We start from the raw sequence: 19405 nt of genomic DNA, 5'->3' as shown, positions 1-19405 counted from the left end.
AACCATTATGATTATAAGTCATTTGATTTTTCATTGAGAAAGAAACTGCTTGGGATCATACTGTCAATCCAGTTTTGACGAATATATTGGTATTAATAAACATAAGTGGCGGGGAAATGTTTGTTTTATATACAATGTGTGTGTATACTCGATAAGAATCCAGAAACTATATAAATATAGTTTGGGTTTTAAGGCGAAGGTCATATGGCGAAAATCATTTACAGGGACGTCATTGCAGCTCAAACAGCAACAATAAGAGGTAGTGTGTTTCAAAGTGGTTGCGGCATATTGGAATTAATTTTTTAGATGGTCTTCATGCACTTCAAAGCTCGTGCATCATTATAATACCGCTCTCTTCTATAGATGACTAGCTATACAAATGATTTAAGAGGGCACTTTGCACGCCTAAAACCTTTTAATATATATACTAATTTCGTATTACTATAATGATAAAACGATTACAGCTTTGTCGTGGCTTAAGCATATACCACATTATGGACAGGCACAATCAGACAATTAATATAATTACGTTGCTCTCGATTATTTTCTTAACATCCCCCCTCTCTGAATAAAAAAGATGACCAACATAGACAGAGGGTTGCATTTTGCACACCTAAAAGGCTTTAATATATCTCACCGCTTCTTCGTACGTATCGTAGGATTATTAGTATTTTAGTGGCTTATTAACACACTACATATTGACAGGCACACTCAGACATTATCATATCATTATACAACACATATATCGATTCTTGACAGCTGATTGGATGAATGCGCGTCACATGACATTCAGAGGAATCAGCTATAGCATGCCAAACATGAGACCCGTGCAATAGCCGACTAGTTCACGCCCCAGCAAAAGAAAGAGCCGGCAGTGCAATAGATCCCAACTCAATAAATGCGCGTATGCACATCACTGCGCTGAATATATCACGCGAAGATAAAATTTGGCAAAATACTAGTAAAAGGCTTAAGTTAGACCCGAGTAGATCTATACTCCCATCCCTACTTCTTCATAGGCCTGGTACTGTAATACTTTGGATCTATATTAGTTATTTGATGTTGTATGAAACAAATATTCAATGTTTTGACATTCTTGTGACCGTTCGAATATTACATTCGGTGAAAATTGAAGCGGTCTATTCAACTTGCACGCTCATGAATATAATATAAGGAGCGATCACACTCTGACTCATAAACACTAAATATATTTATATTATGTTATCGCTGTCTGTTCTCTTCAGTATATATTTTCCCAAATTTTCTTATCACAGATTACTAAAAGGAGATCAATATCCAAATTAGCATATTAATAAAATAAGGATAGCTAATCGAACCAAGTGATAAAAAAATATTTTCAAAATTAGTGGATGTGGAATGCAAATCACTGTACACATTCATATTCCACGCTAGTTTCCAACTCCTGATCATAAGCGTGAGATCAAGAAAAAAATCTTGTCGGGATGAATTTTTACATTTTACTTAACCGATTGGAACCTGCAAAAATTACTATTTGGCATGTAAGGCAGGAATAATTAGAGAGAAGGGGGGGGGGGTAGAGAGAGAGAAGGGGATGGGGAGGGGAGAGAGAGGGGCATCAAGAAGGAGGGAGAGGGAGAGATGGAGAGAGAGTGCATGGGGAGAATTAGTGAGTAATTTAGGTGATTGAACTAAGTCACATGGAAAGATAAAAGTACCGGTTTATTTCCAATTGGTATAATGCCAATTCGTCCAATTACCAACTCGTCTACTATCATTTGGTGTATCATCAGTTCTTCCACTATCCACATGGTCTGATTGCAATTTCGTCCACTCACCATTTAGTCCATATACCAGTTGGTCTAATTGGACTAAGTTTTAATCGGGCGAAATGAATGAAAATAATATGGGCAATAGACCAACATGGTTATGGGACGAAACGGACAAAGACGAACTGGTGATTAGACAAAGAGATGATTTGACTAAATTGTTATTGGACCAAATGGTTGTTAGACGAAATGTTGATGGACGAAATGGCATTAAACTAAAGATGGACAATGTGATGAGTGGACGAGTTGACAAGCGAATAGGCAATTTACCAAAATGTCATGCAGGGGCGCTGTTGCATTTTAGTGTTTATTTACATATTGCTTGGTTTGCATAGATCGACGTAATCTTCACATACTATCATCGTTATAATAACAAATCTGAAACAGCTACATAATCAGGATACTGGACTATTTACACGACATATACATGTATTGCTCAGTTGTACTGCATATACTTGGATTATGTACACGGACGGACATTAATGTATTTTCTTTTCATTTAAGTATAATGTTATGCAACTTCAAATAATATATGACGGGATTATTTATACTTCCTTCTGACAATATGGGTTGGAAATGAAAATGACGATTTTCGCCGTCATAAAGCAAGTTTATATAAATGTGTTTTCTTATCTATAAATGCTTTTTTTTATCACTGACCAAATACATTTTCTACTGTAATAAGAACCTTTAACGTGTGAAGTTAACTCTCCTTTGGCCTTATAAAAAGAATTATAATCACCATGTTAAAATGACTCTTTTCTAAGCAGTCACCATGCATTAAAAAAACAATCTACTTAAATTTGAAAAGGGCTACTTTTCTTAAAAATTGAGTATTTTTGGGGTCAAAATGTCGACAAGACTCTCCTCGATTAAAAAAGAATATATTCATCATGACAAGAATTTTATAATAATAATAAATAATAATAATATTTGACATTTATATAGCGCATAATAGTCAAAAAGACTCTCTATATGCGCTTTACAAAATATATTTAATAAATAATACATTAAATCTTATCTGAAATTATTATACAATAAACCTAAACCTTAATCCTAAAATACTTTATACAAATTAGAACAAATTAAATCAATACATAAAGTTACATCACTAATGAAATGAAAACTTACAATATTTAACAACATAATATATTTATCAGTATAAAAAGACCATTTTGAAAATAAGTGAGTTTTGAGCATTGATTTAAAGATGGGGAAGGATGGTGCAGTTCTTATATTTATTGGTAGAGAATTCCAGAGTACAGCGGCAGATAAAGAAAGGGCTCTTTGACCATATGTATTTGTATTTGAGGAGGGAACAGTGAGAAGATGTTGTGAGGATGATCGAAGGTCACGTCTTGGTTTATATGGTTCTATGAGTTCTAATATGTACTGTGGGGAGAGGCAATTCTGGGCTTTATAACAGAGGATGAGTATCTTAAAGATTATACGTTTTTCAACGGGCAACCTAGTACAGGAGAAATTCCCGACCTTTCGTTGGAAGAACGCGAACGCTTATTTACGAAGTTAGTTGATTTTGGAAGAGACTTTTGGGCCCGTCGTCATGGTCTTAAAACTCTGTCCTGCAATGCAAATTGTGTGACATGAGATTTTTTTTCGTTTCGCATCTGGAACGGAAACATTCAATTTGCGTTTCGTGTGCAAAATTCTGGTTGCTACTATGGTAACAGCGATATATCCGATTTAGGACGACTTTCCAAGTCCACATTTGGTTCCTCCCAGAGCTCGAGAGGCCGCCCGGGGGCCCACTTTCATTGAAGAGTGGATACCAGGCGCAACAACGCGTCAAAAGGGAAAGAGTGGGTAAGTACGTTACGAATAGGCCTATGTAACGTTATAAAGGTGTCAAAAACGATGATTAAAATAATGAAAAAAGCGATATATTTCCAATACTTGTAGGGTTTCACAAGCCAAATAATTGTTAAAAGATGCATTTTCATAATCTGGAAAAGAATTGCTTCCCTTGTTTAGGGTACTTTTCGAAACCACATGGTCGTGCCTGGTATCCACTCATCAATGGAAGTGGTCCCCCCGGAATTTTAATCTAACCCCCCATTTCTGGGGAAAGTAAAACATAATACCCTTTACATCGTGTGCTAGAGGCGTATCGTTTGTGTAGAAGGAGTGAACAAAAGAAACCCGCATGTTCAAACGTATTGCATACGCTGTGTACATATGCGAAATGGGTTCGGCTGGAGAGGTGATCTGACCCATGGAATCAATTGCCAGTCATCCACCAATAATGCACATTAAATGCAATATCGATTCGATGGACTGTAAAGCAGGGCCCGCTGGGAGAACAGTTTTCGGAACTGAAGCGGCTTCCCTGGGTAAATATACCTGTATTATTATCATTATTATTATTATAATGATCTATATCTAAGCCTTAATTTAGTAAGTTTTTTCCTCACTCAATATGTACTCGATTTGTTTGAAAAACCACTTTCTTATCCATGTCATATTCTATTTTAGGTCCTGCATTTCGAACATCTCCAGCCATCAGTCGTAAAACATGCATGTATGGCGCGTGGGTGTCGCGGGAAAGAATTTTGCACACGAAAGCAGATCTGTAGGGCCTATAACCCCCCTGTAACACAAATCTTAGCATTGATTGTAGAGCAGTTTTCTACGTTTGATTCTATTGACTATAATGTACAATCAATCTTAAAAATCAAGTGTATGATTAAGCGTCAACTTTTGTGTTAGGGGACCCTAATATTATTTATTTATTTATTTATTTCAATATATTTAACCAGGGTAGCCCACTCAGCAATAAACTGGTCTCCCGTGGGGCCCTGGAATACATGATAAAAACAAGTATAAAAATATTTAAATACATATGAAATATACACAGAAATATTCTAAATAACTTAACTCATATCATAACAGAAAACAGAGTAGCAAGCATACGGCATCCTTAAAAACATGATACTAATTAACAAATTACATACAAAGCAATGTATATATAGATAAAATAAATTAGATAGACATAGAAAAGTTGATTTCAAATTAAAAGGCAATAATAAAATTTAAAATTTAAAAAGATGCACTTTCAGTTTCTGTTTAAAGATTGATAGAGATTTTGACTGTTTCAAATTAAATGGCAAGTTGTTCCAAAGTAAAATCGCTGAGTAAGATAAAGAGTGTTTAAAAATTTCGGTATGAGTTTTTGGGGTGATCAAATTATCTTTTGCTGCATATCTAGTGTTAAAACAATGAGAATCACTTGCAAAAGTAAACACATTACGATAGAATTCCGATGACAGACCATTGATACATCTATACATAAAAATACACTTGAAATAGGTAACGCGATCGTTGAAGGGGAGCCATTGGAGTTCACGAAACATTTCTTTTGAGGGGGTATAAAAATTACATTTTAGGATTAATCTAGCCGCTCTTTTTTGAAGTTTGATTATACGATCTGTGTGCATATTGAAACGCAACCCCCAGATTTCACAGCAATAATCAAGGTGTGATTGGACTAAACATAGGTATAGAGTCTTGAGGGTATTTTGGTCAACATAAGGCCTAACCCTTCTTAGCATACTTAGGCTGGCATACACCTTTTTACATACATTATCAACTTGGTATGACCAAGATAGGTGTTGATCAATTATGACTCCAAGACATTTTATCGTTGTACACCGTTCTATAACATCTCCATTAAATTTGATAATTACATTTTCCATAGAAATATTAGATAGCTTTTGGGGTGTCCCTATTAACATAAACTTTGTTTTATCCGTGTTAAGTTTTAGTTTATTTACGTTTAACCATTCTTTTAAGGAAGCGTCTGTGATGATTGCGAAAGGTGGCAATTGAGTCACGTACGCGAGCGCCTGTTATGAGCCTTGCCGCTGTATTCTGAATTCTTTGTAGACGGTTCAAGTGGGTTTGGGGTAGGCCATATAAAAGAGAATTACAATTATCAACATGAGATATAATTAGTGAGTGAACAAGTAGTGCAACTGATTTTTGATTAAGAAAATGCCTTATCTGACCAATTTTACGAATTACAATGATAGCTGACTGACAAGTCTTGGTGATGTGTTCTACCATTGATAGATGCTTGTCCATGATAACACCAAGGTTACGGGCTTTTTTGACTGCAGGTAGATTAACTCCATCCACAATGACAGTTAGAGCAGGTAGTGTATTGGAGACATATCTTGAAGTAAAATGTAATACTTTATAACGTTTGCTCGAAATTTTGCTTTTATTGAACCCAAGTTGACATTAGAGTACACCCCCAGCACACATAAAAGAATATCTTTACCGTTCGTAAGTGAATCAAAAATATTCATAGCAATTTTAATTTATTAATGACTCATGCATTCGACTCCCCGAAAATATCAATTTTGCAAAATGTAAAAATATTTATATACGATTTGGATTTACACACTTATAAATATAGTTATGGTTTACTAATCACGAAGAAGATAGGATCTATTTTACCAGAAACACAGTACATCAATGTTAATGCACATTATTATTTTTTTATTATTGAAATGCGGAGGTTCGGTTAAATTGTTACTTTTATCACTTTTTAATGTTCTATTTTTTAAGATGGGAATGATAGAGATGTATTTTTGCTCTTAATATCCTTTTGTAAAGTCATTATATAACACTGTTTTAAACAGATACTTGCATTATTGTGTCAAGTTGTCATTGAGGGGCATATTGATAAATATTTTCATGAGGAGCGACCGTCCCCTGCCCCCTAGGATTGACGCCTCTGTCTATAAGGTCTATATTCTCCATAAATATCAAAAGAAAAATTTAAACCTCATAATATGTTATTCATCAATTTCGTCAAGAAAGTTTGAGTTTTAAGAAACACTTTTAACGCATTGGGAATTTCACATTAAAATTTCAAGACACTCTACGGTTCGTAATAAGAACATCCTTCTTCCTCTTGGAATGCACTATAATGGACTTGGTTTCTGGTATTGTAGTTGAGGTCACAGACGCCATCTTTGAAATTAAATGAGACGCAGTAGTCTTCTTTCAAGCACTCAGCAGCACAGCGGGTCTTAGACTTCTTATTGACAGTCTTCTGTGTGTATCCACGAAGACATCGGTCGGGGAGAGATGAAGCCTTGTAAGAACTGGATCGGGTGATGGCGGCTGGAGCTATATGTATGGAATGGAAAATTACATTGAATTTGATTCGATTCAATTTCACAATTGGAAGACAATGGCGGCAACATATCAGTCGTAACATAAGAGCAATAAACCTGGCAAAATATATATATTTTTAAATGGGGATGAATAACGATTTGGGACCTTGCTTGTCTTTTTTTTTTACAAGCAAAATAACTTTCATTTCTGTTCGAAACCTTTTTTTTTTCGCTTGTCATTACAAAAAATCACCTTCATTATAGCACCAGCACCCCTTCTTCAAAGTTCGTTCCCAGGCCCCTGGCCACCGGATTTCGAAACCACCGCTCACGACCGAGCTATCACGCCTCGCCTCCTTATGAATAAAGATTATTGATAACCTGATAGTCATAGATTCATGTGTCATATACAAAACGATTCTAGCAGGGGCCGCGAAACCGGGGGGGGGGGGGGTGGGGGAGGGGCTTTAGAACAGTATGTACCCCAAAGAAAATTAAGGTCAGACAACAAATCTCTCCCCCCACTTTGAAAACCGTTCCGCGGCCCCTGTCTAGAACATCTAAAAAACACTAGTATTACCTTCACATAGTACTTGGGAAGTAACACTAACTCCGCAGGGCTGGTCCTCAAGTCCGCTAGAAGACTTAATATACGTCACACAATTAAAAGAGGTACCTCCAGAACCGGTTCCACTCGCAAACCATCCTATTGTATTCGAAAAAAATATGATGACATAATCCAATGGAAATAAAATTATGAACGATATTGCTTTACACACGGACTTTGATTTCAAACAACATATCTCGGCTACCTAAAACGCGACCAACCGTGAAAATTTGCACGCACGCAAAGCCGGATTTAAACTACAAGCTGTATAGTAACATTTTCAAATACTTGATTTTTTGTATTTTAAAAAAGTAATTAATTATGCTAATAATCGTAAAAGGATAACAGACAAAGTTCAATGAAAAAAAGTTCGAAAATGCAAAGATATACATAAGAAATTCATTAAGCAATAAAATAGGCCTACTCAGGAAATAACTTATGCTTCGGCATTTTTTGTGGACATTCGATAGAAATGTCAAAGTGAATATTTTCACCAGTAGTTAAAGTTGAATTAAGAAGGGGGTGAGTTTCCATAAATATAGGTTCTACATACAATATATAGTATATATAAGTTGTTCAAACACATAGCATGTCACAATAATCCTCTGCCTTCTCGATATTTTGCTTTGAAAGTCTATGAAATTAGCCACCTGTCAGAGCCCGAGAGACGAGTGTACAGAAAAGTCACTCGGAGTGTGACGTCACCGGGGGGAATTTAGTATAAGAGGTGCCTGAATGTCATACAGAAATGCTATGCAGAGAGAGAAAGATATTTTACAATTTTTTTTCAAAGCAACTCAAATCAAACAAATAGGACTGATATGTACAAATCGTTACTTTCCCTGTATAAAAAACAGTATGAATAACCACCATGAACTCTTCAATCATGATGTAAGATAGCAAACAGTGAGTTATTGAATGATATTTTCACTATTTCTCATTTATTTTATCACGATGATCAATCAAGTGAGTAGCTGGAAAGTAATTCCGGCGGCTAGCTCAGTGCGCGCTGAACGCATAATACTAGTACACACAACACCCAGGCATTGAGTGTACTGTTATGGTCTGGTATGTCGACTTAGTTCATGGCCGTGCAGCGACCCCCTGGCGTTTTTTCTTCTTTTCTTTTGTCTTTGACTCCACTTTTATATCCTCTGGATCATTTCCACTCATAGCTCATTCCACAGAACAATCTTGAACCAAACGTATAGTATTCTTTCTCGGCCTTCTGAGTTGTTTTCTATATTTAATTACGCTAGGGGTCACCGTCACACATACAAACGCAATTCGGAAGTGAGTTGAAGACAGAAAGATATATAGTAATTAGTATACATCTCTATGGTTGAAGACAACAAGAACGGTACGGTAGCTCGACAGCTAGCTGCGCCGGAGCGGGCGGCCGGTCGGCACAAAGCAATTCCGCAACCAACTGTGTTTTTTTGCAAGAGCCGCGTCACACGCGGATAAATATGTCATAATAACACGTCTGCTACGTTATCGACTGGTGAGAAGATCTCGATCAAATTTCATATTATTCACCTTGGAATTATTCCTTTAGGGTCTATGGTATCATTCTGAGGGAATTCACATATTTGGAATAATAGTACGGCCACAAATATTTTAATCATTTCCTCTTTGCAAGTTCTATGGCTCGCAGATACAACTTCAACTGCAGTTATTCCTTATGAAGGAGTACGTGCATAGTACACAAAACGGCACTGCCTTGTTTACTAAACCGGGACCGAATACCTCCCCGGTGACGTCACACTCAAAGAACACCCGTCTCGGTAGGCATTGCAGGAGCGAACTCAGGGGAAATGGGTAGGGATAAATCGTTCAAATTCACTATTTTGAAAAAAGAAAATTGGGGGTCGAATCACCTATTAGTGTTTGGGGGGTTGTAAGGTTGCTATTAATGTAAATATCTCAATATTTGGAATCGTCTTCTTAATTCAACTTTAAATACCCCAAACATGGCCAAAGTCCATTGCCCTTCAATGACCTTTGATCTTGGTCATGTGACCTGAAATGCATGGCAGCGTTTAAATGGACGGAAGCGACGAGCGATTCCGCTCTACCGGGCTGAGCTGGTGTACAGGCGAAGCTTTGATTGTGAAATAAGTACTGTTGACGTTAGCTGTCAGGCTGCGATGCATTCAATAATTCATAAAATAATTTTCAAGTGAGTTTTTATCATATAAGAAATGCCAAATTATGAAAAGGATTCCTGTAAGTACTTGATAAACTTCTTCCCATTCAATTTGATGGACAAAATTGTAAAAGTTAACTTAGTTAATTTAATACACAAGATGCAAACAATAACAAGTGGAACGCCTCTGGCAGTCTCGCCCGCATTACTCAATTTAATATAGCACAGTGCTGACTTTGAAAACATCTATTGAATAATTCGTCGGCGGTCATCCGAACCGTCGTATCACACATACGACGGTGCAAACCCATTTCAGAGAAAATCGACTTCAAAGTTTACCATAATTTTCACATTTAGTTCCCCAGCCTTACAACATATTCATTGCTTGAAAAGTACATGGTTGGAAAGACCAAGAAAATTGCTTGACATTGGTATCTTTATTTTTACACAATAGTAAGGATCCGAGAAATTATGGCAAAGAGCTACATGCTTGTAATTTCGGTTTGACCGACTTAGATTTTCTCTGTACAAAAACGCCATAGGGAAAACGCGATACGACGTTTTGACTGACCGCGATTTCAATGCACGCGATCAGTCAAAACGTCGTATCGCTTTTCACGTGCATTAATGCAGTGCCCAGTGCCGATACGACGGTTTGGTTGACCGCGCGGATTGAAATCGCGGTCAATCTAAACGTCGTTTCCAATGGGATTTGTGCATTTTATTAAAAATTTGTATGGCATCGCCGTGAAAATTTTCTCATATCTCAGAAAATAAAATAAATTGCTGCCTAAAAATTTAGTTATGAATAGAGTAGGACTTGTACTTCAATTTTATGCAAAAATCTCAAAATACAATGTCCATTGACCCAACATGATCTTTGATCATAATCATGTGAACTAAGACGTGTGCAAAATATAGTTGATAACCCTTATCATGCTTATATATGTTTCATGAACTAGATCCATAAAATTTCAAAATTATGATGACAATTCCACAAATACCCCCAACATGGTCTAATTTCATTGACCCTAAATGACATTTGACCTTGGTCATGTGACCTGAAACTCAGGCAGGATGTTCAGTAATACTTTATTACCCTTATATCCAAGTTTCATGAACTAGGTCCATATACTTTCTTATATATAGTTATGATGACACTTCAAATACTTTACCTTGGTTAAGATTTTAATGTTGACGCCGACGCCGCCAGCGTAGGAGAAATGTGACTGCGCCATTATCTTTGCTTTGTCCGATCAACCAACCGATGCTACCCGAGAGCCCGGCCATCGTACGATGATCAAGGGTGTCCGACCCGCAAAGAGTCCAAAATGGCAAAAAAACACATCGCAAGTACATCATAAACCTAAAATCAGACTGGGATATGACTGACGTAAAAGTGGGTGCTGGGGCCTGTTACAACCGATAATAGCCACCTTTCGCAATCCTCACGGACGCTAATATTTGGGTCCCCTAACACAAAAGTTAACGCTTAATCATACACTTGATTTTTAAGATTGATTGTACATTATAGTCAATAGAATCAAACGTAGAAAACTGCTTTACAATCAATGCTAAGCTTTGTGTTACAGAGGGGTTACAGGCCCTACAGATCTGCTTTTCGTGTGCGAAATTCTTTCCCGCGACACCCTACATCTAATTTTAGCGTGTCTAATACCCTTTTTACACACGCTAAAATTTCCTTAACCCCGTACTATAGGTGGGGCTAAATTGCCATTTAGCCCCACCTATAGTACGGGGTTAAGCTTAGCCCACTTTCTTTTTACACAGCATTTTTGCAAAGTGGGCTAACCCCACCTTTAGTACGGGATTATTTGGCCCTGCAAAAAAGCAGGGTTATCCCAGCAATTGCGGTGCTTAGAGCGATAGTACGGGGTTAAGATCGCTAGTGTAAAACGAAAGTGGGCTCAGCTTAACCCCGTACTATAGGTGGGGCTAAATGGCAATTTGGCCCCACCTATAGTACGGGGTTAAGGAAATTGTAGCGTGTGTAAAAAGGTACGAGTGAAGTACTTAATTGTACTACGAATGATCGACAAAAAACACTAGTCCGGGGTTAGCGAGTTTCGTGTGTGAAAAGCAAGCATTCCTTATCCGGGGTTAGCAATCACAATTTGGCATGTGTAAAAAGGAAAAAAAATAGTACGGGGTTAAGGATAGTACGGGGTTAGCGATAGTCCGGGGCTAAGAAAATCCTGTGTAAAAAGGGTATAAAAAGGGTAGAGACCTAAATAATGAACTCTGCTCGATTCGCCAAATGGATATACCGCACTCGGTCCTGCGCGAACCTCGGAGTGGTATATCCATTGGCTCTTCTCGCACATCTTTCATTATTTGGTCCTGCATACACGCACTTACGTGCATTATTTGTATATTATATCTAATTATTAAAATTGTACTTTTGTATTTATATTGTACGATTTGTATGTTTTTATGACCGAATAAATAATAATGGTAATATTAATGATAATGATTAATAATATTGATAATCAATAATAATAATGATAATGATAATAATGAAAATTAATCAAACCAGCTGGGCTTAGTGCCCATTCCTTGATCGGGCGAATCGGGCGGTATTGTGATCTCAATACAGTAGTGAGCGTGCTTGAGGCTAGTTAGGCTGTGTGTTTGAGTTGTGTGTGTTTGGTGAGGGGGAGAGAGAGAGAGGGGGGGGGGGGCAAAGTCGACCCGTGCCCCTCCCCCTTTGAGAGGCACAATTAATTTTTTTAATGTAAAAACGCCGTTAAGATAGTAGTTTTATTTTCCTTGTCAAATTTTTCCTCGAAAAATGTGCCCCCCCCCTTGGAAAATCCTGGATCCGCCCCTGGTGGAAGGTATCACCATGCTGCTCGGCTCCGCTCCATCAAGCCAGGCAATATGCTTTCGTCTTTCTTTTGTTTAATTTTTATAGGTTGTCAGTGAGGGCTCTGTATTATAGGTGATGAGGCCCTTTCGATTTGTTGCTTTTTTCGATAAACCATCTGTTGTCAGTCTCGAAGTTAGCTCTCAATAAGTATGTTTAAAATATATTCTGCCTGATTTCTTTTTATTATTATCCATCTCTTGTAAATATTGTAATTCAATAAAAACACAAATATATATATGTATATATATATATATATATAAGACATCAGAAATGCGAAAAAAATTCACGAGTAATGCAGTTTTTGAAGTGCCAACAATTAAGTTCTTTTATTCACTCTCCAAATTTTCGGTAGACATCTACCTTCTTCAGGGAAGATTCGTGAATTGTTGGCACTTCAAAAACTGCATTACTCGTGAATTTGTTTCGCATTTCTGATGTCTTATTATTATTATTGCCAATACGTGGAAAACCAAGATGCTTATATATATATATAAAATCAAAACTTTCAAAAGTCATGAATTTTTTATTTATATATTTAGGTCAATATTACACTAATATTTTGTTTGTTTTATTAAAACCAACTTATCGTCATGGTGACTTTCTGCTTTAACGGGCCATGAGGGAGCTGAAGAAAACGCATACGTATATAAGCCGATATCACCGCAAGGCGCCGTTAAGATTTTTCATAAAAATTATACTCAAATTATTTTCCTCAAAACTTGTTTCATTCAGAAGGCTGCACGGGAGACGTGCAATGACCCGATTTGAATTTCCATTGATCCTCTGGGCACGATAGGAGAACGTCCCTTCTACCTGAAACATCCCCAAATATCGTAAAATTATCGATAATTCTTTGCTATGTTATATACTATTCGCTTTATCCCTAATGAAAATCAAACGCATTATAATATAATTTCTTTCATCTAATTGATTGATTGATACCTACCACTAGAGGTGGTGAAGGATATTCCGTCTACACATTGGTACGTTCCCTCGACTTCCTCATCATCACACCCTATCCACACATCGTCAATATCTTTTGGTGTAGGATTATCATCCGTGCTAACTGGACCAAGATTGTTGATGTATTCCGTCACAGCATCATATTCAGTTTGATTAGAAGGGACGAAGAGTTGAAAATTCGCTCGGCTACAGATATCTATTGCGTCCGGTTTGGACACCCATTTGTTCCCCAATATTTTATAACATCGGTTTCCAAAGTTCCACCAACCTCCGTTGCATCTGTAGGTAATCTCTGTAAATTTTGATTCAAAGTTTAAAGGTTAAAGTTTTGTTTGGTTTTATTTACCGTATAAAAATCAATACAAAATTATCAGTACAAACTATTAAGAATTATATAAACACTTAATAAGATACGGATGGATCACACTATTCAGAGCCATTGATATAATGGCTCCGTTCTTTCTAGAGGTCCAATAAAAGGCTAAAGTTTAAAGGTTAAAGTTTGGAGGCTACAGTCCACCCCAACAAAAACTCAAATTGACTGAAAAAAGATAAGAAAAATTAAACATACATGACGCGTAAAATGTTATCAAAATTAGTTATAAAATAAGGGTGACGAAATTTTAAAATTTTGCTTAGTTTATCAAATCATTAGGACAAAAATGAGGACACTGATGACGACACCCATTCACATTTTTGTATATTACTATGAGTCTTGAGATATAGTTTAACTTCTTCCTCATTCATGAAGCAAGGCTTGATTCCTCTTTAAAAATGTATTGCTTCAACCTTATGTCATTTGATAGAAATACTTCCTTATTGTCAAATATGCAAAAGAATATTTATTTAATAATAAAAATAATACAAAATAATTACAGTGCGTATCAAAAAATGTTTACACTTAGAAAAAAATTCTGTAAAATTATACATTTGTAATATCCTGAAGATATTTTTACATTTTAACATTGGTACAGATCAATTTAAGCAAATGACGATACAACTGTCGAAAAATATTTCCGCTTGAGTGAGCACCACTTACTTTTGAAAAGTTAGTGAAAAATGATTTGCGCAGAACTTTGAAATAGTTATTCGAATAAAAGTAGACCTTAATCATGAAGAACACATGGAATTTAGCTACTAAAATTGATTTGAAGATATCTTTTACCTTGTTTAACTCGTTTCCTTGCCCAAAACACTTTGAAGAGTTCATTGCGCCCACACACCGAGGCCATCGTGACGATATTTGTTTTACACTGAGCTGTGATTTACATGAAATGTCTTTGGCTTGATTTTCATTTTGTTAATCATTGTCAAGCTTGGGAAAAGTGTGGAGAAACAAGTATTAAATGAAAAATGAAATGTAAACCCACTTTAAATAATAAAAACTTAGTGAAAAATGCTGGAGATGTGTGATATATAAACTTTTGTTCAGATTCAGTTATGTCCTCAGATCCAGCTGGCACGAAAAGGGTAAAGGTTGTGCTTAGTAAGTGTTGAAATTTCAATTTGAGTTGCAAAATTGTTACAAAATGCTTGAATGTATCCGTTTTCTTTCAATTGACTAAAGGTGCAAGGGAAATGTATGAGAAATGTTTCGCAGGGTAAATTAGATTTCGCCCTTTCCTCTTGACTATGGACCTAATGCCTTGACACAGCGTGAAAACGAGTATTTCTGCGCAAACAGATTTCTGCGAGCTTTACGAAAATCGACGGTGCTCTCTCAAGTGTAACATTCTGTCTAAACGTTTACTTTCATTGGATAGATGAGACCCAAACCCAAGAATATATGTAAAAAATTGCTTATATGTTGTATAATATTCAATTCCAACGGCTTTTTCAAAGTGTAAACTTTTTTTGATACGCACTGTATAGCGAGTGCATGGGTGACAACATCGACTCTCTCATTCAGGTTGTCACCCTGTGTAACGCATGCTGTATGTAAAAGAAAATTTGTGATTTCAGAGTAACACGACATTTGCTCCTGCGACATTTGATCCGGTCTTAATATTTCAAAGGATTATAGAGTTTTTGGTTCAGAATAATGTAAAGATAAGGACTAGGGTTTATTTAGGTTTTGAGGTTAGGTTTTATGTTTGGCTTAACGTTCAGATATCCTTTGGAGCAAATGTTATGTAACCGATTTCATAACTTTCTAATTTTACCTCAAATTTTGATAAAATTGACATTGTTATTGTTTGATTTGCTCTATTAAAATCTCCCTTTTTTCTGGGGGGGGGGTGAACTTGCTCTTTTAAAGAATATTTTTTTAATATATATTAGGAGTGAGTTTAACAATTACAATTCTTCTATCATATCCACTGACAATTTTTGATAGCCTTCAGTTGAAACATCATGATGACGATGATCAGGTGATGATCTGATGATCAGGTGATGATCAGATGATCATGATGATTATGATCATGATCATGATCAGATGATGATGATGGTGATGATAATGATGCGGAAGAGGTGGTGGTGGTGGTGGAGGAGGAGTAAGGGCAATTGAATAAAATGAATTTAAATTTGATTAAAAATTCTTTTTGAATAAGATTAAGAAAAAAAAAAATTAGCACCCTCAATATCTAAATACAATATTGACATCTGTTTGCACCCAGAAATGTTCGTTTTTCACACTAAAAAGGTGCAAGTTTGCTTGATGGAAGGGGTTAAATTCTGCAACCTAAAATGCTGAAGGGTTGCAAAACAGTCATAACCGACTTCACCTTTACAGGTGCATGGAACTTCTTAGGGCGCAAAGTTACACCCCAAAATGGACTCCCAGAGTTGCATTGGTAAGAATTGCATTTTTTTTCTTAGCGTGTATTTCATTCAAAGTGGTATTTTCAAAGCAACCATGAATAAAATAAGAACATACAACATACCTTGTGCGCGAACATTTGACAAAAATCCCACTAGGACTGCAAGCAAGATTGCAGTCATCATGTTGGAACAAATTTTTACCAAGGCTTCAGAAAATTCTTATGATCGATCCTCTCGTGACTTTGATAAACCGTGATATGTTTTCAATCAGTTTCCCGCTACTTCTACCATGCACAGGAAAGTATGAAATTAATTTTGACTGGGGTTTAACAGTCAAATCCCCTATCGCTGGAGGGGATTGGATGACAACAAGCACATTCATTAATACCACAGCTAATTCATCCGTATCTAACCAGTTAATTGTGTCAATTTATCATAGCATGAAATTTAAAGCTATATAGGGAGGGGTTGAGGAGGGGGTGGATTAGGGTACATTTTTTGTGATGCATTCGTTTTTAAACAAACGTGGAGAAAAGTGAGTAAAGTGAGGGGGACGGGGGGGGGGGTCTGAACCGTCTGATATACGAAACAACTTTACCATCGTGCAGAATGCCAGAGAAAATGAATTGCGTTGAGCATTTGAGTGGACTGTGAGAGCTATGAGAGGTGGATTGGACGTGTATCCATCCGGGAGTGAGGATGAGGGTGTACGTGGGGGTGTGCATTTATTTTTTTATTCATGAGGAAAATGAAATATATATTTTTCTCTAATTATGATAACGACCTTTATTCTTTACAATATATCTCTCTTAGCATTGGAGTGAAATATGAATTATATGGAAGACAAAGGACAGAATGGCATCATAATTAGAATGGGAGGTTTAATAGCAAACCCTTTTTTCACTTTCGAGAACTGGACGTACGAGAGATACCTCTGCATGCAAACATGGGGCAAGGAAAATTAATGAAGCGCTTTTGATTAACTAATTTCGATAGGATTATAGTCTCTATAAATGTTATTTATCCGTTCACTTCGCGTGAAATTGAGCTAAAACGTCACTATCCTATTATGAAATATCGTGAAATACGTAGCAGAATGGAGCGATATGAATATTATCGGGGGATGGTAAGTAAATATCTCATATGTCATGGTCACTCCAGATTACCTTGGCTCTTTAATCTCTTGTTTTTTTCTGCCCAATCTTTTATTCTCATTTATTCTCTATCTGCTCTACTTCTATCTCCTTCCCCTGTATGTGTGTCTGTCTCTCTCCCTCTCCGCCTCTCACTCACTCCCTCACTCCCTCCCACCCCCCCTCATTCACCCATTCTCTCTCCCCTTTCTCTTTTTACCCCCCCCCCCTCTCTCTCTCTCTCTCTCTCTATACATCGCTATCTTCCCCTAATCGTAAATCAGATTTGATCACAAGTCAATGGCTTTAGAGGGAATATGCACCCTGAAGATAAGTTAGTTTGAATGAAAAATTGAGAAAAATTTAGGTGCAGGTTTGAATAAAATCAGTCAAAGAATAGCTATATAGGATATCAATGTTATTTTTTTTAGTTTGATTTTTATGACGTCACAAACGTGCAGCTATTATGTCCTGTGATATAAATTCCAGTAAATGTAATTTTCTATAAGAAATGAAAGTGATTTTATTTGTGGGGTAGATATTTCATCTGACAGATGGTTACATATCCTTCCTATGTTTCATAAAAATATGAATTTATGGAATTTATATCATTATGGAACGCTGCTCGCAGATGACGCTACAAATAGAAAAATAAAATAACATAACATACCTCTTTTCACTATTTACATGATTACGTTTCTCTGTTTTCTGCTTTATTAAAACCAACTTATCATCAGAAAAGAGTTCCATTTTCATTATGCTAATACCTTTACGATATCAATGTGTAGTGAATCGGGATCTTATAAACATGTTCGTGAATGGGTAAGTGCTATGCCATATATTTATTGATTTCTAAATACACAAATGCAAACAATTATAGTTGCAAGTATTGAATGTAAGTTTACGATGTTGTTTGAGAATACCCCTCCAACCCACATCCATGTGTAAGTTTCCTTATCATGTACCGTACATAAAAAGAATAACACATTGTTTAAGCCTGTCACTCGAACAACAAGTTGTTAAAACTTTATTGTGTAACTGTTTAAACCTTTTAAACAGTTGTTTAAAAAAGGTTTAAACAATAGTAGTTAGAGTGATGGGCTTAAACAACGTGATTAAAATTTTGAAACAGCGATTTTACAGTGTAATAGGGTCCTTTACTTTGAATTTTTTACACAGCATAATATCCCTATCTATGTATTCTTTCCGTTCTGATATTACAAATGAAATAAGGCAATGTCCTGATTTGAGATATATTTTTTATAATACATGTTTGAAATGTTTCATGACAACCAAGATTCGGGGTCAATTATTCATCATGTTATTTAATCAGAACTAATCAATGCAGAAATAAGTAGAGCAGATTTAATCTTCTTTGATGAATGAATCCCAAACCAAAGGGGAAGATTTTTAGACTTGCACTTTTATGATTGATCGTTTGCATCACCCTGAAACTTCCATAATGATTTTTTTTGGCATTGTTAGAGACGTGTTGAAAAGTAGGATGGATGAAACGTATTGTTATTAAAATGCAATTAATGATGCTCTTGCATTTTGCGTCATGCCTCATGCTATTCTGCGGCATCTCAATATAAAATATCTGTTTACATTAAAAAACAGAAAAGTGCCCCCCACGAACGTGTTCTGTGGCCCTTTCGCCTGGGAAGGACATGTTATGCGTTAACGAGTGCCCCTTTGCCTTCTCAGATGCCTGTTGTTTATATCAGATAAGTTGTCCTGAAAACCCACTTTTTTCGTGCCCGATGAGCGCCCGGTTTCTTAATTTAGCGCCGTTAGAACTGCTTTCTTCTGCAAGTGCATAATGAATGAAAAAAAAAATCCTACGTGCCTTAAGTTTCATGATTCATGTGAGTGGGGTAGATATGTAATGTTTTCCTTTGTTTTAAGATCATGGCCGTAAACAGCGGGGGGGGGGGGCAGGGGGCAGTTG

The 19405-nt window shown here is 36.4% G+C and overlaps 1 protein-coding gene across 1 annotated transcript; it reads right to left on the bottom strand.

Annotated features, from left to right (window-relative positions):
- Positions 1–6025: 6025 nt before the first annotated feature.
- LOC129273297 (uncharacterized) lies at positions 6026–16580 on the bottom strand. Its single transcript, XM_064107672.1, has 4 exons — positions 16444–16580; positions 13545–13853; positions 7533–7658; positions 6026–6965 (listed from the first exon to the last, which is right to left on the bottom strand). The coding sequence occupies exons 1-4, from the start codon at positions 16502–16504 to the stop codon at positions 6715–6717; spliced, it is 747 nt and encodes a 248-aa protein (XP_063963742.1). The 5' UTR covers positions 16505–16580; the 3' UTR covers positions 6026–6714.
- Between the last annotated feature and the right edge of the window lie 2825 nt (positions 16581–19405).

This window comes from Lytechinus pictus, chromosome 12, assembly GCF_037042905.1.
Source record: "Lytechinus pictus isolate F3 Inbred chromosome 12, Lp3.0, whole genome shotgun sequence".
Taxonomy (NCBI): Eukaryota; Metazoa; Echinodermata; class Echinoidea; order Temnopleuroida; family Toxopneustidae; genus Lytechinus; species Lytechinus pictus.
The sequence above is the reverse complement of the archived record's forward strand: the minus strand, read 5'-3'. Positions and strand labels throughout refer to the sequence as shown.

What these genes read in the sequence shown, in the direction of transcription:
- LOC129273297 (XM_064107672.1), bottom strand. Translation starts at nt 16,504, where the DNA reads ATGATGACTGCAATCTTGCTTGCAGTCCTAGTGGGATTTTTGTCAAAT. An exon ending in ATCCTTCACCACCTCTAGTG is followed by an intron (nt 7,659 to 13,544) that starts GTAGGTATCAAT and finishes CGAATACAATAG; the next exon opens with GATGGTTTGCGAGTGGAACC. An exon ending in TTCCCAAGTACTATGTGAAG is followed by an intron (nt 6,966 to 7,532) that starts GTAATACTAGTG and finishes CCATACATATAG; the next exon opens with CTCCAGCCGCCATCACCCGA.